The sequence below is a fragment of the Ammospiza nelsoni genome, chromosome 6 (assembly GCF_027579445.1).
Source record: "Ammospiza nelsoni isolate bAmmNel1 chromosome 6, bAmmNel1.pri, whole genome shotgun sequence".
NCBI classification, from domain to species: Eukaryota; Metazoa; Chordata; class Aves; order Passeriformes; family Passerellidae; genus Ammospiza; species Ammospiza nelsoni.
Window position 1 is genome coordinate 42,957,345 of NC_080638.1, and position 24,531 is coordinate 42,981,875.

The window sequence follows — 24,531 nt, forward strand, 5'->3', positions numbered from 1 at the left end:
TCTCAAAGACCTAAGTGGTCAAGGCAGATACAAGAAACCTATCTAAAAAATTGGTATATTTGAAAGACAGTAATCAAACAGCTACTCCAAAACTGCTGAGCAAGGGACATGTAACAGCTCATACATGGCACAAAACAGCCTACTTGGCATGGTAAGAATGCAGGCTCTTGACTGCTTACCAATTAGCACATCCTTTCTAAGTGTGACAGCGTTCTTTCTACACATGGGCATCATTCAACTCCAGAGAGAGGTTCCAAATGCTTTGATGATCTCCTGATGTGATTCTGCTCAAGCAGATCTAAGAGTACAATATATATCTAGGGTCTGTCCAAGAAATGAGATGCTAGAATTATCCTCACCTGGCCAAGTCTAGTAGAATGGGCTAACTGACATGTTGTATTGGCTTGTCAAAGACCATCAGAAGGAATCTCATCAGAGGACAAGTCAGCTTCTCTGACCATAGGCTGGAACAGGCCATAAGCAAACAAACATAAATAACCTGTGAAGCATCACAAACTGGTATCATTCCAAGTGTCAATACAATGAGGTCATTTCAGGATGCATCTTGCAAAGACAATGACTCTGGAAACATCTGTTCTGCACCTTTCCTACGGTCCTGAAAAAGGCTTTGGTGGAATGTAAAAGAAGCTCTGCAGATTTATTATTCTCTTTGTAAAAATAGAAAATGTCCCAAGTGGTGAAAAAAGCAGTTACTGACATGGAAGGCACCACTTTCACTTTTCACAAATTTTTTAGGTTGGAATAGATGTCTTGAAATCAGTCAATCCAATCTGTCTGCTAAAGAACAATCACCTAGAGTAGGATGTAGGTGTACAGGTTGTAGGAGGCAGGTTGAGAGAGTAGGTTGCCCAGAACTGTGTCTAGTTGGGGCTTTGACTGTCTTCACAGATGTAGACTCTACAACCTCCATGAACAGCATGTTCCAATGCTTGATCACCCTCACAGTCTGCATTTGCAGGAACTCTTTCCCTCTTTGGTAAATCCTAAAATTATCAAAGACTCACAATTTACCAGGTGCAGAAAACATTACACACATTAATTAATACAAACTACAATTACATACACTTAGTTCTACCTTGTACTTTAAGCTGTCTTCCACAACAAAGGATAAAATTTCAAGTCTATTGGTTTGAGAGACTAATAATAATGAGCTCTTTGTAACTTTTGCTCATCCACAGACTGTGCATATTAGATATGAGGCATTAGCCTAAATAGCTTGAAGCTGCTGAGGCATTTTGCCCACAAAAGGTGAAGGTCTGAGCTGCCAAACCCCAGAATAATACACATCCGCTTCTTATGTACCCTGGCAGCCAAACAGGGAGTCAAACGTGCCAGGGCACTTTGCTCATTATACATAGAATTCTTGACTGAATTTTAGTAACAACTCAGCGTGGCTTTAGAGTTATTTTAACCTGTGGCCAATCCTCACATGCATGTCCAAACTGCCTAGCCACAGAAATAACAAGCATAGCAATGTCAGGTTCAAAGTGTTTCCTCCTTACATCTAAATCTAAGGTAAATGTTATTCATGCCACATTGTGCAAATATAACTGCAAGGATCCAACTCCAAAACCAGCAGCAGTAGGAAAGGAAGAACTTGTAATGAGTGGTATTACTGCTACCTCAGCCCAAATAAAAGAGACTGAAATGCTTTGCAGAGTTAGTTGATGACTCTCCAGCAACTAGCCTCACAAAAGATACTAGAAGAATTTGCCAAGAATAAGCTTCATCATAGTGTGCTGTGATTTTGTTTTTAAAACAAATAAAAACAACAAATGGAAGACATTTCTAAACCCTAAACAGTAATGTGTGGCAGGAGAATTTAAAATTGCTTTTGAAATAAAAGTCTGGAAGGAGGTACCAGCCAACATTCTCCACAAATCAGACATTCTAGGAAGTCACATGCAGTAGGTTTTATCAAACATTTAAACCTGTCTTACAGATCTAATTCAGACATTATGAGAACAAAAACTGCCTCTATCCTCCAAGATTCCTGCAGACATTTCTGTTTAATAATAACTATTGGCTTAGATGTTTATTTTTGACAGAACACAAGAATTGAGCTTGAATGTATCATATTATTAAATGGTATCATAAAATTAAACAAGTTAGAAGAAGATGTAATAGTTTGGCTGGGACAGCAAGAAAAAGAAGTAGCTGCCAGGAGAACAAATTCACTAGCAAACTACCTAACAGCACTCTGAATTTTTACTTACAGAGGTGAACTGACTACTTGGCAAGCTTTCAAAAAAGAACCTACCTCCCTGAAGCTACAGTAACAAACAAGTTTAAGTACAACTAGTTCTTGAGAAAAACCCTTTAATAAATCTGCACTGTTCTTACTGCTAGGTGAGAACTACACTAACAGTCCTTGGGTGGTAAAGTAAAATAAATGGTGCCAATTGCATGTAAAATACTCAAGATTTCCATCATCCTTTTTTCAAGTTCTCCCTCAAGAGATTAATGGAATTTACCTTGCAGCAAGAATTAGTTCCTAAAAAATCCTATATACCACCTTGCTTTCTGAAATCTTCCTTTAAGAGATGCATCTAAAACACATTAAAAAAACCCAAACACTTAGTGACTTATTGAAGGTTAAACCATGACACCAAACACAGGGAAGTGTGTCATTTATAGAAACTTTATATAATCTTTATTTCTTATTTTCCACCATCTGGACACAAAGCTTTTACGCCACCCATTGGTACCAAAAAGCTGCAGCCTTGCCAGGGCCATGTAATTTATCACAACCAGATGGTGTGCTGTCAATAAAGGAGGGGCTGCTATCATTCCAGGGCAGAATAATTACCTTCCCTTTGAACCAAGGACAATGTTTTCAATAAAAACCCAAAGCTGTTTAATGCAACTTCCAGTCTGTCAAGACTCCCACTGTGCAGCTCCAGGATTCATTAGACTCACAGAAGTGAAGGAGACCATTTGTTAAAAACACAGCAGAAGTGTCTCAGAGGACACTGATGACACACAATTCAACAATCTCCCAAACAGTAAAGACATTTTGAATCTTCTTTAAAAGCTTTTTGCATAGACTCTTTTCATCACAAATTTTACAGCAAATGTAGCTGTATTGCATTAAAATGCCACCTCTGTCCCAGGGCTTTTAGGTAAACTATGGAAGACATTCATTGCTCTGCTATGCACCTCTTCTGCATCACAAAAGTTGGAGTAGCAACATTTATTCTGGGAGGAAAGGTTGTAAAGCACAGAGAATTAAAACTGACTAGCAAGCAATGGTACAGAATGGCTGTGTCTCACACACCAAAACACTACTAGGTTGACACTCCTCTGACATCTGGAAACACATGGCAATCATAGTGGAGTAAGTCAGAGGATTGGACCTTGCAGGATAATTAAACAAGTTACAAAGCAACCAAATAGTACCTTCACTTTGAGCAATGCAAGAAACTGGATGAATTTCACTGCACACTAAATCTCCCCTTGAGTTTCAATCCTCGCCAAATAAAAAGCAGTAATTATTTGAACACTCAAAGCATTTTCTGAGCCTACTTCCACGCCAAAAACTGACTTTGAACTTGTCCTTCTTTCAACAGTACATATTTAATGAAGTGGTTAAGAAACACATCTTTTTTTCATAACACCAGAACATTTTGTTCACCTCGAAAAAGTAGAATAACTGTCTAGCTTGGGAAATTAAACATGAGCTGGAAGCCCAAGTGTGACCATTTCCAGGAATTACATCTAGCAGAACAGAACAGAAATATTCCTGCACTTTCAGTTCCACAGTGGTAACAAATGTATTAAAAGATGTCTTAGCTCAGTTTACTTTTGATTGACCCTCTCTCTAGCTAAGATCAAATCAGTATATTCTTCTCTTCATGCAGCAGTTACCTAAAGGATGCTATTATAGATTCCAATATATTTTACACATGATTTACAGCCTTAGAAGCAAAATACATTTGAAGCAAAACATGATAAGAGACCAAACCACCTCAACAATTAAACAGCATTTAAGACTTTACAAAAATTTCAGCTGACAAATTTCTGCTCATCACCTCCAGAAGCTGCAGTAAGTAGCTGGTGACTTACCATCCAGAAGACCACAACTCATTAAAAAAGGGTAGAAGATAAAGCATGATCCTCCAGTTCTCCCAAGAAGCACAGATACATGCTTTAATAAAAAGCTTCACAGAGAAAGAATAAGTTGTCTGAATGAGCAACGGTGGCTCTAACCTTAGGAAACCAGGGTCCTGTCCCCCCAGAACTTGAAGTACCACTGGAAAATCTCTTTGTTATTCACTCTAAATAAGCACATACAGTGGGGGCATAACACAGTGGAGACAGCAACTGATAAACTTCCACAGACATGCAGATAGAGATCTATTTTTACTAAGCATTTCTTGCACCTATGCAGTAGCCTTAAAGGAGATTTTGCAGGCTTTTCCAAAGCCCAGACACAGGTGTGCAGCAACTCATAGTCAGTGTGCAAAGACACACACAAGAAAAAGCTCAATGCTCTTTCCAAGTTGGAGGCTTTTGTTTGTTTTCCAATACACAACAACTAGTCTCACCTTGATAACAAAGCATTTTTACTGTTGCTTTGTACAATACTGTTATCTCCAACTCTGCTGTATTACACAGAGAGTATGTACAAAATCATCTTTTTTGAGATTCCCTGACAGTTACACAGCATTAATGTTGCCACTACCATAAAAGCAATGCTAATGAAAAAGTAGAGCAAACAGAAACCAGTCCCAAATCAAGCTAAAGGCAACTGAAGGCATTCATCTTTACATGAAGAAATACATTCAGAACCACCAATATCAACTGATGCACTGTATTTGGAAAAAGTAGAGCCAAAGAACAGAGGCTACACCACAGCACAGAGGATCGGCTGCTAATTATGTCAGTACTTACACCAAGGCAGAAGCAGACTGCAGCAAGTTCAGAATCTTCCTCTTTATCAATCTCCTGCTCCAGTAAGTGACTGAAGTGATATCACCTTCTAATTAATACCATATTAAAATCATGTAATACAATTCTAAGGACCAACATGTCTGAACAGTTTTCATGTAGGTTTTATTATGACTCTTCCTTCTAGTTTGCAATTTAGATTTACTAATTAATCCAGATTTTCTAGAGCCAGGAACTGAATTTTTTATTAACAGAAATATCTTAAGCCCTCTTGACACCCAGAATGAACTGATATCTACACTGAGATGTAATTAAATGAAACAGGAGGACACACCCTAGAAAACCTCACAACTAACAAAAAACACAGGGCACCAATGATTAATTTTGCTGAACTTTGTGTGAGCTGTAAGAAACTAAATTTCAGTGCAGTTCTAGGGAATACAGATTTTTAAAGGCTCCACTGGTATGCAACATCATAGCTTGCATACTGACTAGCATTTTTTAAAATGCCAGATATTTTTGGCATTCTGATAAAAATACAGCCAATAGAATACACCAACTATTTCAACAGATGAACTTTCAAATCCCTCTGTTTAAAATATTGCTCCACAACAGGAACAACACACAACTCTTTGCTACATCCAAAAGACAGGATTATTTGTAATTTAATATGGAAACATTTCAGCTGTCTTAATACCAGCATAATTCCTACACAAGTCTGGCATTTGAAACGTGCTACAAATTTGTCACTGAAGTGTGTGAGGTTTTGTGCTGCTATGTGAGGTTCATCAGTTGATGCCTTGGCCATAACAGTAGCTTCTCCCACACATTCAGGTTGCTGAAATCACCTCTCTGAACCTGGAGCTTTTTCATCTGACCTTTTATTTGTTCTATAAGGCACATCCAGCCCTCAGGAATTCACAGCTACGGGATACCAAGAGCCTCGTCTGGCTGTAATTCAACAAAATGCATGTGTTTACATTTGTCAACCTTTAAAAGAGATCTTAAGAACTACCGAGCTTGTAGCAGCAACCTTCACAAGGTTTAACACTTGAGTCACAGTGCTTTTTAACCTAATTTTAAAAACTGCCCCTTCCCTCTGTATAGATAAGAAAATGACACCCAACAGGGATATGGAGTCATTACCATCTCAGACTCCCTGTGTGATAATCAGAGGAAATGATCTGCTGACCTCAAGCAGTCTTTGAAGTCTGCACAAACATTACCTAAAGAAGAGGGAAGGACTATTGAGCAGGACATAGATCCCCCTAGGCCTGCCTCTCCAAAAGCTCGGCTGGACTAGTGGTTCTCTCTAAACCTAAAAAAAAATCTGGGCTGCCAGAAAACTTATGGTTATAGAGCATGTTCAAAGACTGCTGTGAAACAGACGCTGTGTATCAATGTTTTATTTAGGCCTAACTTGCAAAAACTGTCGTGCAGCAAGCATTGATTTCTTTAGGTCTGAATTACTAATAAGTTAGCATCAGGGAAAAAACAAAACAAACCAACCTCAAAAAATCCAATCCCCTCCAAAACCAGGCCCCACATAAAACCACAATGCTGATTTACATTTATGCAGGCTTTTATCTTATGCAAGACAAAGCATGCAAAGGAAAATGAAATTGCTGTCATTGTTCAGCTTCAGCAGTGCCTTGATTTTAAAGATAGAGAAATTATAAAATAGTGGATCCACATTGTATAAATTATCTACTGGAGTTACCCATGTAAGAGACAACCACACCCTCAAACCTGTAATGCCAACCTGTAATTAATCGTAATAACTCAGTTTCAAGAGATGGGAAGTCATAATACCATCTCTTAGCACTTCTCTTCAGTCAAAATGCACTTTGAATTACAGAAACCTGCTTTTTTTAACACTTAGGAAAGTCTGAAAAGATTGCTGTTTGCTGGTAACATTGGATTCCTTTATGACTACTAGAATCACGTGTATCTGGTAATTTTCTTTTAAATTTTTTCCCTCAGTACGAACATAATGGTATACCAGACACTGCAGAAACAGCAACTGTCTCTACTTTAAAGTTCACACCACACAGAACAAAAGATCCCATGCTCTCCTGTTGTGTTTAGTGACTCTTCATAGGAAATCCACCTAGATAGAAGCAGATTTGACATCTTTGATGAAGAGTGGATCTTGTCCAAGGCAACAACAACAAACAAAACCAAACCAAAACACTGCCTCCTGTCAGAAGGCTGTCAGAAACACACAAGCCCTTTCCACTTAAAGGAGAATTCAAGATAATGCCTGGTTGATTAAGTTGATAAAATTATCCATGACCTCTATTTTACCATTAAAAAAAGGACAATATGCATGTGCCTGTGTATCTAAATATCAGTAAGACTGGCTGAACACAAAATTATTTCATATGCAAAGAATTGCATAGGATCAGCAGTTACATTTCATGGTCATGTTGCACTCATCTCCTCTGATATGTTTCAAGCCCTGTTGCAGTGAGAGACTAGGATCATGAGACCCAGAAGGGTCCTCTAACTCCAACTTTACATGTACCACTGTATTTTTTCACATAGAACTTCTCTAGAGGCTGAATTTCTACTGAGAGCAGTTTAAGTTCTCTCTAGAGTAATCATAGCTAAATAGGTTAGCCATACAAACAAAATCTACTGTGATACAGAGTGAGAACAAAAGCACCAATTACCAGCCAGCTTCACTCTGACACTAGCTGAAGGATCTGCTGAAGAATAGCAGCACTGCTTGCAAGAATTCCCCCCTGCCCCCCTTAGGCAATCCAGAAAGCAATTTCTGAAATGTAACTCACAATAGCTGTTCCTGTTTGTTTATACCTTGCCCACTGTATCTGGCTGCACTGTTGTCACACAACTAAAATGCCCTGTAGCCTAACAATTATGATTTACAGTCATTGAACTTATAAAGCATTGGTTCAGATCAACAGGTAATTTTAAAGAATGTGATTAGGGCTATCCCTCCAGAACAAAGACTAAGTTGGTGTTGCCTGGGTAAATGTATTATCTAACTGTACATATTAATCACTGGGAGGATTTGTGGGATTGCATTAACACTACCTACACATTAGCTCATACAGATTTTGTAATATCACAACTACAGTCATCATAATAGCATTCATAATCATTAAAAAGATGTACATATCCTGTTTGACAGCTATTCTTGTGTCTTGCTGAGAAGAAAGAAATGTGAGCTTGTCAAGCCATTTTTCTGAACTAGTTATAGCACCCTCACTATAAAGTCAGAACCATGAAAAAAATTATATAGTTTCAATGAAACTTACCTTGCCAAGTTAATTGAATTGTTGAAAAAAAGCAAGCATTTAAAACCAATGTTTTCTTTTTATTATGATACCATGGGCACTGAAATTCAAAAATCACATCTTTGCTCTTCAAAATCTCAAGAGAAAGCATCAGTGAAGAAGAGACAGAACAAAAAAAAAGACTCGAACCTTTGTACAAAAAGGTTGCAGGCCTTTATGGCAGATTGAAGTCACAGAGCAAAAACATCAGGAACACATACAAACACCACATTTCTTTAGAGGCTAAGGAATGTGCAAGGTTTGACAAAGCATATTATATTAAGGTTGTTTATAATCTACTTCCATGGAGACAGTTCAGTAGCATTACAACATAGCAACAAAGAGTGTGAACTATATTTTCCATATGTTTTGTGCAGACTGCTTTTTTACAATGGAAGTCACTATCAAAGTGAACTGTTCCTTGGGATTTTAAACAGCAACACAAAGGGGTACAGAAATCTTTCCCTATGCAGTACAAGAGAAGATACAGGATATTAAATATATATACAAAAATATGTGATGAAGATCTTGTTTCAAGCTGGAAGTGATACACATAATGTAGCAGTCACCTAGTTTCAGCTAATATTACTGTATTTACTAATTGTAAAATATCATACAAATATAAAAAAACCTTACAGAACCAGACAGATTATCACCTCCAGCGGAACATGTGTAGGAAGAACAACAAAGCAGCCCTTTTCCACATTTTAAGAGAACTATAATCAAAAATTGAAAGATACACTCAGTAGAAAACACTAAATCAGCTTTAGGTCAAGCATGAGAAGAACAAAAAGGACAACACTGTAAGTACTTCTTCCAGAGGAAAACAAAAATACCAACATTGGAATTACTCCTTGCATCTACAAAGTTCCTTTACAGTGATAGCACAAAATTTCTTCTGAATCCATCCACATTAAAACAGATAAAACAAATTTTAAAAGCATCTATTGTACTTATATATTATTAGCACAAGTTCTGCCATTCTGCCGCTGTTAGGCTGGAGTTCACCCTATGTCACATGGCATAGCTGTTCTCTCCATGCACAGACCACAGGAAATAGTGCAGAAAACTGTATTTATTTTCCCAGAATACAAACAAGCTGCAGTGTGCACCAGCTTTTCCAAGAAAAAGCACAATGCTTAAGATTAATAGGTGTGATCTATACAGACAACATTTTAAAAGAAAAGGCATTAAAACACTCCATGGTACATTACTACTATTATGTTAGAAAAACAAATGTATGCTGTATGGAATATACAGCCCTTGTGGCCACATGTTACACTACCCTCAAATCTAAAGGGAAGTCACTGAACAATTATACCCTGCATTTGAAAAAATCCTGTTGTGAAAAATATTCCCAAAGTCCCTCATGTGAGCCTTCAGTCTCACTGAACATATCCCAAACTTAAGGTATTTTTTTGTTCAGTCTCACTGAACAAACCCAAAACTTAAGGTATTTTATGAAGACCACCACATGGATCCAAGACCATGCCTGGGCAGCAGCAGTTCCTCCCATTGCTCCAATAAATGCCATTACAACAGAACTATCAAAACCCCCTACACATCTACTTCCTGGAAACCAATGTAATTCCCCTTTGTTACCAGGTATCTACACAGCTTGCATGAAGACACTGTTATGCAAATCCTTCCCTTCATGATTAATTGTCAAAAGAACTAATCCCTACACAAGACAAACACTTGTAGTGGATTTTTTTTTTTATCTACACAACACTTTCCAAATGTTTCCCTTGGTACTAAAATTTCCAAGTTAAATAAGTACCAAAATCTATGGACTCAAGCAGGACATTAGGGTGCCATATCCAGAATCAATAGGCCACAAGCTACTAATGCCTTCTTCCTAATGGAGAAAAAAAAAGCCACAAAAACCCCACAACCAACCAAGAAAAAACAACCAACCAAAAAAACCTCCATACCAAGACAAAAAATGCACCCCAAAGCAAAAAAAAAAAAAAAAAAAAAAAAAAAAAAAAAAAAAAAAAAAATTCACAAAAACCACAAAACCAAAACAAACAAAAAACCCCCAAAACAAAACCCCAAAAAGCACGCAAAAAAACACAAAAAGACACCAACCAAAACCCCCAAAGTGGCTATGTAGCCTTCTTTTACCCCAAACTGTTCTCACTTCTCTCAAAATATAATGAAGACAGAAGGTCCAAGTATGAAGTACTATAAAAATGAAAAGTATTAAAATCCTATAAAAATGACAGCATAAAACACAGGCTATAGCCAAAGCTACAGGGTTAGAAAAGATGAAGAGTCTGACAACCATACCCAATGTCACTGAATGACCTGTGTTTACAGGAAACTCCTCCCAAAACCAAACTTGGAAAAGAAGAATTAGCTCTGTTGTGTTCAGAAAAAAAGCAAAGCAATTTTCCCCTAAAATTCTGAAATATAAGAACAGTGTTTAGGGAAATGTAGTGAAGTGTAGTCTGTGCAGTTTTATGGTAAAGTTATTATTTATTAATAGTACTAAATTCTAGTACATTTGTCCTGCCATCGGGCACATCTCCAAGGAGTTCACAATAGAATCCATACACTGGACAAGATAACCAAGTACTCAGCTTTAGAGCAGTAATTCAGTAGCTCTTCTGACTGAGCTTTAATGCACTACCTTCCCTATTAAACTCTTGCTAGCTGGTCATAAAAATTAGACTTTTTTTCCTGCATTGTTTTTTTAATTTTACATTCAAAAAACCATTAGAAAAACACAAAGTTTTATAATATCCATGGGTCTTAATCTATTCTTCTAAAACTCAAAGCCAGTTCAGCGAAATAGAGGGATTTGTATGTCACATAAATCACAGGCAATAAGGTAGACTAAGAAATAGTGCAAATTAACTGCAGATGACTAGCAACAGTCTTGTTCCTCATTCCCTGCAGCTGCATTAGCCACATACTGAAGTGCTGCTCTTAAATTTAAAATCAGATAGGAATGGTCAAAGTGCAAGAAACAGTATTCAGCAAAAGTCAGCTGATGGGTCACACTCCATGTCAACACCTTAAAAGCTTCTAACAGCATTGCTGCTAAAGCAGCTGGACTAGTGCTCAAGTTCTAGCACAGCAAGGCTTGCCATCCACTGGAAAAGAAACACCAGCCACCTATAAAGTGGCCATCTTTGGTTAGAAATAGCCAGCTTTGGTTAGAAATAATCACCTTCATCGAGAAAGCAACAAATAGAGCTAGGGCATCCATTCTCTCACCTGGATAGTGAGGTATCCCTGAGGGGGTACCGCCTGAGGGATGGGATGTGTTTGACTGCTGTACTCTTTGGCAAACTCCTTTGGGACGAGCAGCCATAAACACTGAAATACCATCTTCTGGCCAAACTGAACACAAGGCAGCTCTATAAAGAAATGATGCCAAGGTGCTACGAAACAGGGTCCATGAGCTCCAGATAATAATGAGATCCTACACAGAAACATGCTCTGACCAGTAACTGATACTGTAAGGTACTATGAGAAGTATTTATCTCTGTGTTAGTCTGAAAATCCAGAAAAGCAGCCTGGCAGACAGACTGCCTTCTACTATGTCTTTTTGCAGAAGAATCCTTTAAGGGCTAAAAAAAGTGAACAGAATAGTCCTCAATACCTGCTTTCATCAGTGGTATTAAACGGGACCTTATGGAATGGAGCACATTAATTTCTCAAGTGCTTTCTGTCCTTCAACGGGGCCTCCCAATACAATATTCCTACAGATTTCACCTAACACAAGGCACAATGGGAGAGACAGGATGCAGCAAGTGTGTATGTGCTCTTTATTAATGTGTCCTAAAATTGAGAACATTCACCAAATGAGTTGGTTTAGTTTGTTTTTTTTTTCAAAAGGAAGCCTTTGTATGAAATCATTGAGAAGGCAGCACCCGAATCTTTCACAGAACACATCTTCATACATCTTTCTGTCAAGACTTTGATCCATTCAGTAAGAGGTCCTTTACAGCATTTCAAGTTTCTCCTTTGACATCAAAGATGCTTCTAGCCAAGTTCAGCTTATGATAAAAAACTATAGCCTGTAAATTTTGCACCAAGTCAGAGCTGCCCACATCTGTCTTTATACCTGTTCTATAGCCATACTTGTCTCAAGAGTGTTTTCAGATTTACCCTAAAACTCCGCAATAATTTCAACAGCAAGGGTATTGAGCTTTCCCATGTCAGTAAGTTGTATTTGGCAAGAAGCTTCTGGTATCCTGCCACCTGGAAATGCAGTGAGGTGGAAGAGCAGGCTTTGTGCATGAAAAGGCCCAAACCCTGGGGACCTTGTCTCTCCTCTGACATTTACAGACTTGTTTTTCCTGAACAGCCCTGTTTTCCAAGGATCCTGGAAAGATCAAAGCTGTGCATATAAAACCCACAATCGCTAAAAACCCCTCTATGCTGCCATGTCCTGAACAAAAAGATACTTGTCAGGAATATAGCTATAAATATCCTAGAAAAGACAAGCTATATTTCAGATTGTGGTACTGAACACTTTGCTTCCAGCTCCTGGTATAGTTATTCCATAGGAGTGACCCATCTGTTTGTACAGAGTACTCATTTCTAGAGATGGCAGTTGCAGGACAAATGAGTTCTCCACCACCCATTTAGAGCCTGAGTTTGCCAACACACTTATATGATACAACATTAGGCTGACCAGCTGGAAGGCATGCTTGAAAGTCTTAAAAAACTTCAGAAGTATTGTACTGGCGCCTTTTTTCTTCTTTTTTTTTGCAATCCCAGCGTTCATGGACAAACAGTTAAGAAATCTTAGGAGCTGCTAGCCAACACGAATTTGAGAAGCATGCATACTCTGTAACACATTTTCCCTCATGTAGGCAGTATTGTAACCACAACTTTTCCACTATGCAACAATTAGGCAATAACCTGAGCATTAACAGAAGCTTAGCTTCTTGTGGCAGAAAGAAGCCCTACAGGTTGGTTTATCCTGTCCTTGACAAGTCAATTTGTCTTGAACTAAGCCCCAGTACCAAAATCAAGAATCCGCTCCATCTTATTTAAAGTAATCTCAAATCTCTCCTCTGGCCATATGCTCTTAAAACACATTAATTGGCATGCAGGTTTTTCAGACAGCTTCTTCCTTTAAAAATTAAATCTGTACTATCTAAGAAAGTTTATTAATTCTGAAACATTAACAAACATCTGCACTCTAGCAGGACAAAAGTACACACTGTAGATTGTCAAGATTGTCTGTGTTTGGGAATTTGTGGTAGGTCAACTGCATTGATGTGAAATAGCAGGAGCTGAGCTTGTGCCAAACATATTTTCCATCAGAACCCACTAAAGTAGGCATGGACAGTAGGCCAGCTGGCCTGCAAGTCCCACATAGCCTAACACAGCCCACAGAAAGGCTTCATTACTGACTACTGCCTGTTTCCAAAGAAGATAGAAACAATTATACTATACAGTCTTCCTAGAAGTCTCTGCACTGCAGACACCATTGCAGTACTAGTATTATTTTTTCTATGTAGAAAATTGGTGCAGCTGCCAGGACTGATGATAGGAGGCAGTGCTTCTGTGGGTCGTTCAGGTATTTTCTAAAAACTCTGCTCTAGTAAATCATGTAGCACATCAGCAACCATGAACTCCATTTCACACTAATCCAGAGAAAGAGTGCACATCATCTCGAGTGCAGCTACTGCTGCTGAAATGCTTAATCTTAACACTTAATTTGGAAGCATTTTAGTTGTGCTGTTGCTAACAATATATACTATATATACTAGCAACCTGCTACCAGTATTTTCTCCTTTTCCTGTATAAGCAGCACACCAGCATTCTGTAGAAACCTGGCATCTCATATGCTATTGAGAGTAAAAAGTGAGACACACATTTTAAATCAATTATAGCATAAGAAATTAAGAAAAATTAAATTACTTCAACAAAACAACATTTCTAGTTGTATTTCTGCTATGAAGAATAGTGTTTAGTCTATGAAGACACAGGATGATAGTTCCTACCATAACAGAAATAGAAAGAACCAGAATGTTACAAGAACAAAGCAGGTGTACACTTATAAAGGTTTATAAGCTCTGTACGAACACTACAATGTTGAATAAAGCCCAAAAGAAGAGGCACTGAAGAATTCTCATATTTCAATGTACAACACAAAGGGTACAAATCTGCTAATGTCTGTAAACACTCTTGAAAGCATCAAAGGCTGAAAGATTTCTCCTGTGCAGTGCAGGTTAAAGCAGTTTTTCTGGAAGCTTGCCATGCTCTGTGGGAGGGAGATAGGGGTGCAGCAACAAGCTGGATTTAAAAGATCCTCAGCTGGAAGTACAAATACAGAGAATGATGTTTAAAACTGTTAGACCCCTGGAGAGAAGCAGGAAACTCTCTTTATGACCCCCAGAGTATTTGTTTTTCCAACAGTTTCCCAGCTCAGCTTGAGATTCTCAAGGGCAGCAACAAAAAAAAAAAAAAATCACTTTGCTCAAATTAGTTTTGACTGGTCCCCAGGTTCCCAAGGTGATAATTTAACACCTCATTAACAAGTGCATTATTGGAGGAAATTCAAATGAACAGATTTTAATGATAATTGAATGTTTTCAGCCTCAGCCTGCAGAAGAAGTACTTCCCCCTTGGAGTACAACAGCAGTCACTGCTTCCATTTGCAGAATGACTGCTGGCTATGAATGGCAAAGTAATGACTTTATTTATAAATATACCATAAGCTACTTAAAATTCAATTCCAGGTGCTGAAACATGGGCTATTCCTTCATTACTGCTAATGTCTGTACTTGCATATAATTCTGGTTTGTCTTTGGAAAGAAAAAGGTAATGTTACAAAATGTCCAACGTCAAGAAACCTACTGATTAGGCAGATGACTGAACTGCTGAGGTCCTATCTTGACTTGAGCACCTGATTAACCACATGGAAGGTAAAGTACCAATTGCAGTCTTTTCTCCTCCAGAATTTAAGCAGACGATCTAACCTTGGTTTGGTTTATTTTTTGGGGTTTTTTTCCCCAGCACGCTTCTCCCTGGGCATATGGACAGTATAACAATGGTCCTGAATTCTGAACAGCTTAGTTATGCTCAATTCTCTGCCAAGACAGCTGTACATTCTTATTATTCTGGTAATAATTGGTTTAACTGCCTTCTCTGATTTAACTCACTCAATATTGTTGCACATAGCAATGGCAAGAGTAGAAATTTTTTAAAATGTTTTCACTGATGAGATGGAATAAATTCCTGGCTCTTCACAACTGAGATGCTGAGAGAAATACCAATCTGACTCTGTGCTGCTAACTGACTGACCAGCCTTCAAAGAGCAGTTATTTGTTTCCAATAGTTCAGCAGCTGGGATGGTCAATGCAACTGTCACCTCCACTGAACTATGCTGGATAATAATCCTTCATTTTTATACAGTGCTCAAGACAACATTCAGTCAAATTTACAAGTGATCTTGGGCAAGGTCTATCCACAACTTATTTTATACTGTGTATAGCTCTATGATTAGGTGTGGGATATGTGCCTCATAAAATCCACAGGGAAGTCAGTCAAACTTGTTACAAATGTCAAGAGTTATAATTACTATTACTGAGTTATGGTCTGTGGAAAGAAATAGCTCATCTCTTTTACAAGCCATTAGTACTGCCAGCTTTAGTTGAAACTTAAACTACACCTGGGTTTAAGGCTCATCTTCAGTTTTCAATACATAGGAGAGCAAACTAAGTTTCACTTCTGAGGTGGTTAACCAGTCCCTAGACTGGTTTCACTTAGCATGTTTTGATTTGCCTGTATCTCACTTGGGTTACTTATGATTTTCTTTAACTTGCTCCCAGCAATGTTATCAGGGTAACAAACAGGCTGGGTCCTGAACAGCTACAAGGCTAACACAACTCCAGTTGTACAGGATGCATCACTGGCTCTTATGTAAATAACAGAAAGGAGCCAGCTGGATTCCCAGTTCTAGTGAAATTGTAGCGGCAAAAATCTAGCTTTCAACTCAAACCAAATCATTGATGCTGAAAAATTCACCAAGACAGGTCAAGTACTTAACATCATAAATCATAACAATGTCTCATTTACCATGACAAGAACCAAGCTGTCTCATTTTCCCTACAGTCAATTTAAATAACAGCAAGCATCAAGTGGCTTTATGCTACAGCTTTCCAAAACTCCATTCCAAGAATCAATTTGTCATCTTTGTGTATGTATACTATGACCTTGAAAAGTCTGCTTATTGTGTCTTTCTATTATCATTGTTTAAAAAGCTCCTTTATCTACAAAACTATCTGACATTCATTCATTTTGTGGCTCAACACAGCAAGAGCAACATCCACCAAACTGCTGACAAGCATCTGCAACACTTTCTCATTAAAGTTTTCAACCATAGAGACTTTGAATTGGAAAACAGTTCAAAAAGTTTGTTTTTGTAGAAAGAAGACTCCTCCATCTCTCCTCATGATAATCTTGTTCCACTATATATATTAAAGCCAAACGTGATGATGTACAAGATATTCATGTACATTGTCACCTGAGGTCTCTGAAGAGAGTCTATATGCTCGAGGGGCTCAACACTCTTGAGGATGACTGTACCTTTGAAGAAATTCTCAAAGTGATCACAGATCAAGTATGTCTTGTTTAAGATCCAGGATGGTCTTCTAGCCAATTACAGTACAAGACAAGTAATGCAAAGTAAAACAGGACAGAGGATTGATCTGGTAATGTAGAGGAGCTGCAGTACTGGAAGAACCCATAGATGAACCCACCACTACCAAGAACCCATAAGGTGACTGCCACCTTATTGCTTTAGCTGTTAGCATTGTTTTTGCAATCTGGATGAGGGAACAAGTAATATATTAATATATAACTATACTGCTGTAACTGTCTTCAGGGTGATTAAGTCAGCTAGTCACTTACATGCATACACCTTACAAAGAATTAACAGATTGAGTAGAAATCAAGACACAAGAAAACTACTGTGCCAACTAAAGCAGCATATCTGCACATAAGCACATGTCTTGCATTCTCTGCAGAGAAGCTTTTCATAGCATCTCTGTTTTGCCTGTGCTGCCTCTTCCCAATATCCTATTTAGTCACTGGCAACTTGCAGGAAAAATCTGAGACATTCACTTTTTTTAGTTATGTAAAGTTTTAGTAATTACAACACCTCATATTGTAAGTTTGGAGTCTTCAGACGCTTCTTTAGGTTTAGAAATAACCTAGACAATGAACATATTCTTGCAAAATTATTTACAAAAACCCCTTCATCTTCAAAAACTACTTCATTCCTATTACTTATTCCGCAGCTACAGACTATCTCAATATGACATGACAATTTCCACAAAGACTTGAAGACATGGAGGACAGCAGGTTTTACAAATAGCATGTTGTAAACAGAAGCGGGTAGACAAAGAAGCCACAAAGGCTCTTTTCAAGAAAGCACTCTTGAAGCTATTAAAAGATTTAGCTGTGGTCCAAAGCAAAGTTGGGAGCTAGCCATCTACTGTTGGGATTCCAGCTCCAACTCCTGTGCTGCTGTAAAACCATTGCCCTATCTCAGTTTCCTTTACAGATTCATTCAGCCTAACTTAAAAGCAATGAAATTTCTGTAGTACACAGTCAATTCAGAGGTGCTTGCCAGTGACCCTGTTTAACACTATTTCTTCACTTGTCTTTCACAGTTAACTATTACCAGTACCCATCTACTCCTTATTTATTCATAGTCAAACCAGCTGCAGGCAGTAGTCCTCCAGAGCCCCACTTGTAATTCCACAGAATCCAAACACAGCCAAAGCCCTTAAACAAAGAAAAAATTTTGTCATCCTATCACTAATCAGCTGCTTAGTTCAGCCAACTGAACTTTTGCCAACTTCATCCACATAAAATGTCTACAAAGTAATATTATCTCTAAAGCCTTAAGGCAATTTTAAAAATGCATGACTGGGAAACAGCACACAGCAGAAAATAAATAGAAAAGCACTTTCATGCAGCAATCATCCTGTGAGGTGCTTACCTTAACTCAAAGTTGACTTAGATGCTTAAAAAGCCAGTTAACACTTTCACAAGACCTGCAGCTGAGAAATCTTTTGAGATTTGACAGGGTTCTGGCTATCCAGGTGTTATACCCATCACTTATGAAAAGTGCAAAAGCTTATAGAGAAAGTGGACATACAGAAATGTCTTGGAAATGAGACATCTATCAAAAACCAAAACCTCTCGTTTTCTTGTAAGAATGCCTAGGAATTGTGGTACTTCTCGGCACCAAATTAGCAGGATGTAGCTCAACATGCATTTTAAGCAACATGAGAACAGAAACAATCTTTTGAGTTTATTTTTTCGCCGTATTGGTTCCTAATCTGGTTTGCCTTTCAGCTCTGATGGATCTTGCTGGTATAATGGCAGGAGAACAGTGTGGAATGGAAGTTACTTCCATTCTCCTGGCCTGAAAAAATACCACACAGCAGCCTCAGAAAAAGACAAAAATGCCTGAGTTTAAATACTGCAAACAGAAATCAGTTACACATTCCTTGCTTCCTGGTTCATTAAGCAAAACAGATACTGGAAGAAACCCAAAACAAGCAACGCCTAAGCAGAGCACAGATTGTTGGCAAATCACCAGCTATAAAAACCTCAAACAATTACTTTTAAGACTACAGCAAGACAACTTTTTGTGTAGTGTGAAGCTTGCTCAATACCTGTACTGGAGAGCAGGGAGTCAACTCCTGTAGCTTGGTACAAGTCTCTCCCATGGACCACTTGGGACCACATGAAGCACTCAAAGCTAGCACAGACACAGGCTGCTGCCCAGCTGTACTTGCCTCTCTGCTGAGCAACCACCTACACACACTGCTGGCACTTGAGGCTGTTCTCAGATAATATAAGCAAACCAAATGAAAACTGTTATAACAGGAAAATTCTCAAGTCATATTTCCACTGAGCTTTTCCACTGTAAGCTATCAAACAGGTTGGCTGGTCAGGCACATGTTCAAAAGCCAATTCACTTCTTCAGCATACACCACCACCACCTCGTGGCCAGATGCCTGAAGCTCCAAGAATTCAATACATACTGCAGTTAGACTTCTAAGAGCCTCCAAACTAAATGCCCCCAACAGATCCTCAATAAAGTACATCAGCATCCTCTGTGAGCTGCTCACAACTTTTCAATTACCTGTGAGGAGGGGCAAGTAACCTACATACAAGCTGTACCATTTCAGCTTCAAGGCAGCTTAAAGGGCTACTTGCTCCATGCTGTAACTGAAGGAGGCTGCAACCCATAGGCAAAGGAGACACAAGAACCTGTCATTACGACTTTGAATGCCCAGAGAGTAGTACAAATTTTCCCTTTTTTACTTCTATAATGAAACAGGAAAACTAAGACAATAAAGACAAATACGCTGAATTTCTCCTCCTAGTCCATTAAATTCACCGATTTTGAAAAATGCCTCCAGCTCCCCAAGTAAAAAGGGATTTCAGAAACATTTCCACATTCACTTTAATTGAAATGAAAATTGAAAGCACTGTCCCTGCAATAAACCAGCACACAACTATAAAAGATTAACAGCAAAATACTCTGAAAGCAATGTTTACAGTGGGGCAAATAACAAAGGACAGACAATGGAAAGAAAAAGAAGCTAGCTAAAATAGCTTGACAGAAAACAAAAATCAGCACAAGAAAACAGTGTGTCTTAGGCAAGACTAAGATCACTTACCTGTAGCTGAAAACTCTTTATGCTGTTATTAGGCTGATCTGCCAAGCAGAATTGTAAATGGTTTATTGACCCAGAAATTTCAACTGCAGAATTACTAATGGATAATTATGAAAGTGTCCACTGAATGTGTTATCTGTCAAAGTGATAGTGGCTCTTTCTGCCTTCCCCTTTCTACATGCTTACTGCTAGAAAGACTCACCAATAGTTGTACCATCTTCACCCATAATGCACTTCACGGAGGTGATGATTTGCTCCACAACAGGAGGCGACATTGATGTTGCATACGCAGCACTGTGAGAGTATGTCCTGAGGTAATCAATCAGTTCCTAGCAAAACACAAGAGACATCAGACATAGCCTTCCTAGCACTCAGAGAAATACCTCTGTCATATCTTCAATCACAATAAAACAGGGCACCCCAAAAACCTCTTTCAGAATGCCCCATTAAAGAACAAGTATCTCAAGGATTAATTTTACAGTACAAGAAACAGCAGGGACATGACAACTTGTAGTAATGTCACAGTGCAGGAATGTGTGTTGATCAGAGACAAATGCCTATGACAGACTTGTTTAGCTAACACCATCAACAGTGGATTGCAACAAAGGTTTGCATTATGCTTGCATTACTTGAGCTGTGTCCAAGGTGAGTTTCCAAAGTGTTTATTATTACAGAGTGAATATAAAGAAAATGAAATAGTGGGGAGCAAGATCCATAGGTATTTATGGATCATGCTCAATATACTTTTTTCCCCACAAAAACACCAAACAAGGGAACAGGTCACAAAATCTCTCTCATTCATGAGCACAATATAAATAAAGCAGTAGGTGTCATTTGAGAAAACACAAACCTCAGCCTAATCTTTCTGCATTTCCCACTTAAACACATCCTATTTCTCTTAGAGGGCAAAAGCAGCTCATATAGGAACAAAGGACCAACACACCTTACATCTAGGCTGCTTGTTAACTGTACCAAAACCATGCTAAAATATAAACATCAGTAGGAATGCCAGGAGAGACTCTGTCTTTTGCTGTCACAAAATGAATAATGACCTCTGTAGCTATGACCTCACAAGCTGCAAATGCATTATAAAAACCTCCGGAAGTGTTCTGCTGCCATCTGCCTAGGGTTAGAGTTCAGAAAAGGAGGTCATAAAGGGACTTTGAAATAAACTAGGTAAGAAGATTTAAAGCCTCTTACCTATGAAGCAATCCCTCAATCAGTAGCTAAAACAGTTGTAAAGGCCTCTTAGCTGCTTTACCTTATGCCATGGAGTCAATCCCACTACCTCACTACCCTTGGAAAAAGATTTATATGATTTTTTTTCTGGAGAAGTTGTTGAAGTAATTTTAATCTAACTGTAGTAAACACCCTGCAAGGAATATCTCCAAGTTCCATCTCCACTTACTGGCAGAAGTAATTATCACAATTAATACATAAAAAATTATTGTCCTGGTAGGAAAATGGTAGAATTTCACCCTCCAATAAAGCTTAGAAGCCTGATCTGTGAGATCAGACATTTTATGATATGAGAAAGGTGACACAGAGAATTGTCTACACAATCCCTCTGAGAATTAGAGGTTGGCAAGTGCAACACTTCCTGGCTGTATTTTCCAATAGAAGGAGACAGTAGCCAAAAAAAATCCCCAAATACCTCAAACAAATAAAGTGCCAAAACAAAGAAACAAAAAACAAAACAATCAACCAGTCAAAAAAGAAAAAGGGAAAAAGGGTAATTTCAGAAAGCAAACTGCTTGTGCCCAGGGGAAATCAATTCTACCAGACTAACCTAAGAGGATTTTCCTCCAAACAGGTTGAAAAACTTAAGCTTTTTGCATTTTTCCTTCAAGTCTCATTAAAAGTAACATCAAGAAATCCCTGCTTCCTGGCTCCTAGCCCTTCCTAGAAAGGTATTGCATCACTACTGTACATTCTGCAAACTCAAATCATCATTGAGCATGTGAGAACTACACAATTATGACGTATTTTTCTAGACTACACTCTTCTGCACTGTAGACTTCCACAGTATTAGACAGCATGTAAAATTATGAAACAAATGGACAATAGAGTACTTGAGGAATAAATTAAATTTGAAATGCTTAACCAAGAATTCCACCACCTGCCTGAAATGGACTTTACCACCAGCCATGATATTCCCAGCTTTTTACCTTCTTGCCCCCAATGTATCCTCCTGCAGCTCCAAAGCTTTTCGTAAATGTTCCCATCATAACATCCACATCTTCAGGATTGAGTCCAAAATAATCCACTACACCCCGGCCACTGGGACCCAGGGCACCTATACTATGAGCTTCATCAAGGTACAGATAGGATTTGTATTTCTTCTTAAGGGCAATCACTTCAGGCAAACGGACTATGGATCCCTCCATACTGTTGAGAAACAAAAATTCAGTATGAGTTGACTTAATTGTTGGGACCACCTCATAGAGACTAAAATCACTGAGCTTTAATTTCTTCACTCTTCCAGTAATTACAAACACTTAAAATTTGCTAGACTCATCACAGTCTGCAGAGATGCACCTCTCCTCCTTGTACCTGGGGCCCAGATCTCTCCTTTCTACCTGTTCAGCATCTCTGGGATGCTGACACACAGACTAAACAGTAGTAGCAACAGGAAGTTAGGGCACAGGAATGTGTTCAGTGATAATTCGTTAATAAAATTATCTCAGTTTTACTCCCACTCTAATGTCAGTGTTCTGACTTAACATCTACTTACCTGATGTTTCTAAGAACTGACTAGGCTTTCATTAGTAACACTTCAAAACACCACATTTTGTACTGAAAGTCACTAGGATTTAAATGCCTAACACAGCTATGCCTACTGCTCCTACTCACTCTTAGCAAAAAAATTAAATTTGTACAATTCCGTTCACACTAAAATAATCTAGTAAGCACAGAAAGAATGGAATGGACAAGCAACTTAAGACCTCAGCTCTGATATAAGCAATCAGTTTTGATTAATTAATTTCTACAATATAATCAGGATGTGGGAAACATTGTGATAACACCAGCTGCAGCTACAGTTCCAGCAACAGAAAGCCCAGGATGTAAGACATACACAGTGTCATGTAATTAGCAGATGAGACTAATGAAATAACTATGAAGTGACAATATTCATCGTTTGATTTGGCAAAGAAACCCAAACACTAAGCATTTAGATCTCATGTGGAGGGTCTTAGGATTATAAAGAATAGTTTGTACCTGTATATTCCTTCCACCAAGATAAGAATTTTTTTCCAGGGCCTCCGTGTACGAGGTTGCCCATGCACAATAGCATCTTTGAGCAGCTTCTCCAGGCTTTGCATATCTGCACCAGAAATTACTGTTAAATGGTACCAAAACAGCTACTAGCTTGAACTTTGACATGACAGCAATATTCCAAAAAGGCACAAATTGCTCCAGCATGGAGGACAGACCATATACAAGTCAATAAGCACAGGCTTCATCTCCCTACAGGACCATGGATGAAACTGAAAGGAATAGGTGACTGTGTGAACTCCAAGGAAGAATTTCATCATTCTAAACTAAAAGCACAAGTTAGAGAATTAGGCACAAACAAAGAAGGGGCGGGGGGGGGGATAAAAAAAGGAAGGTATCTGATTCTGATGAAAAGAGAAGGCAATTTAGTAGTACAAATGTCCTTGTGGATAGAAATAATTCAGAACAGAACAACAGAACAGAGCTAGAACACAACAAGTTCAAGGATAATGAATTAAAGATAAGAAGAAGATAGACCAAAGTGCAGGAAAATAAGCAGGGCAAGTGTACTTTTTTATTTCTTTGTTTAAAATTGAAGGGATTGGAAGTGAGAACAGGAAGTCTCTAAACCCAAGGAGAAAAGGAAAAAAAAAAGAACCACCAGTGCAGGAAAAAGGACAGTGTTCAGCATATCAGAAACTAGACAGATGAAACTGTTAGTAGAAGCATATTCTGAAATCTTACAAGCTTTGATTACAAATACTTGATGTGATCCTTAGAGACCTAACTAATGTGAACAAATACATACATGTGGAATCAGTCCTGAAAAAAAAACTTCAAGGAAAGGAGTGAAGATGGGATTAATCAAAGCATAAAAGTCAAGTTCTGAGCAAGAGATAGATATAAACACTAGGGTGTGAAAAAGAGAACAAATTAATCATGGAAAGAGAACTGGTAGACTAGTGCAGTTGTAGCAGCAAGAGGAGCTTGTGAGCTAGATCTAGACTAAAACTAAACAGCACAGTAGGTCAGTTAATGTGCTGTTAAAAGACAGCTAAGGTTCAGAAAGTCAATGATGAAGAAATCAGTAGTGTAGTCCCTGTCCCCAACAGGTCTCTCAATGAAGGAAAGACAAGGTTAGTGCGATTAGAGAGAACAATGGAAAATAAACTTCTACTCTAACTTTTCAAGAAGGAGGGGAAGATGAGTCTAGCTTAATGAAAAGAACAAACTACAGAATAAGGCAGGAAAAAAATAAAAGCATTTTACAAGGAATTTCAGGGGAAGCTTTCATTTCCCCCCTGCAGTTTCTAAAAATCTGATTATGAATGAAGCCATTAACATCTTAAGAAAATCACATTAAAAAGGCAGCATAGAGTATAACAAGAGTAGGACTGAGAACACATACAGAAATATGAACTGAACATCAT

At 38.3% G+C, this 24,531-nt stretch overlaps 1 protein-coding gene across 1 annotated transcript in view; it reads right to left on the reverse strand.

Annotated features, from left to right (window-relative positions):
• The window catches only part of SPTLC2 (serine palmitoyltransferase long chain base subunit 2), a 78,029-nt gene that overhangs the window by 26,930 nt on the left and 26,568 nt on the right, over window positions 1-24,531 (reverse strand). The window contains exons 7-9 of the mRNA XM_059473440.1: window positions 23,105-23,210; window positions 22,054-22,273; window positions 20,088-20,214 (exon numbers count right to left, since the gene is read on the reverse strand). Of these exons, the coding sequence (XP_059329423.1) occupies window positions 20,088-20,214; window positions 22,054-22,273; window positions 23,105-23,210 (453 nt within the window). The remainder of the gene's footprint in view (window positions 1-20,087; window positions 20,215-22,053; window positions 22,274-23,104; window positions 23,211-24,531) is intronic.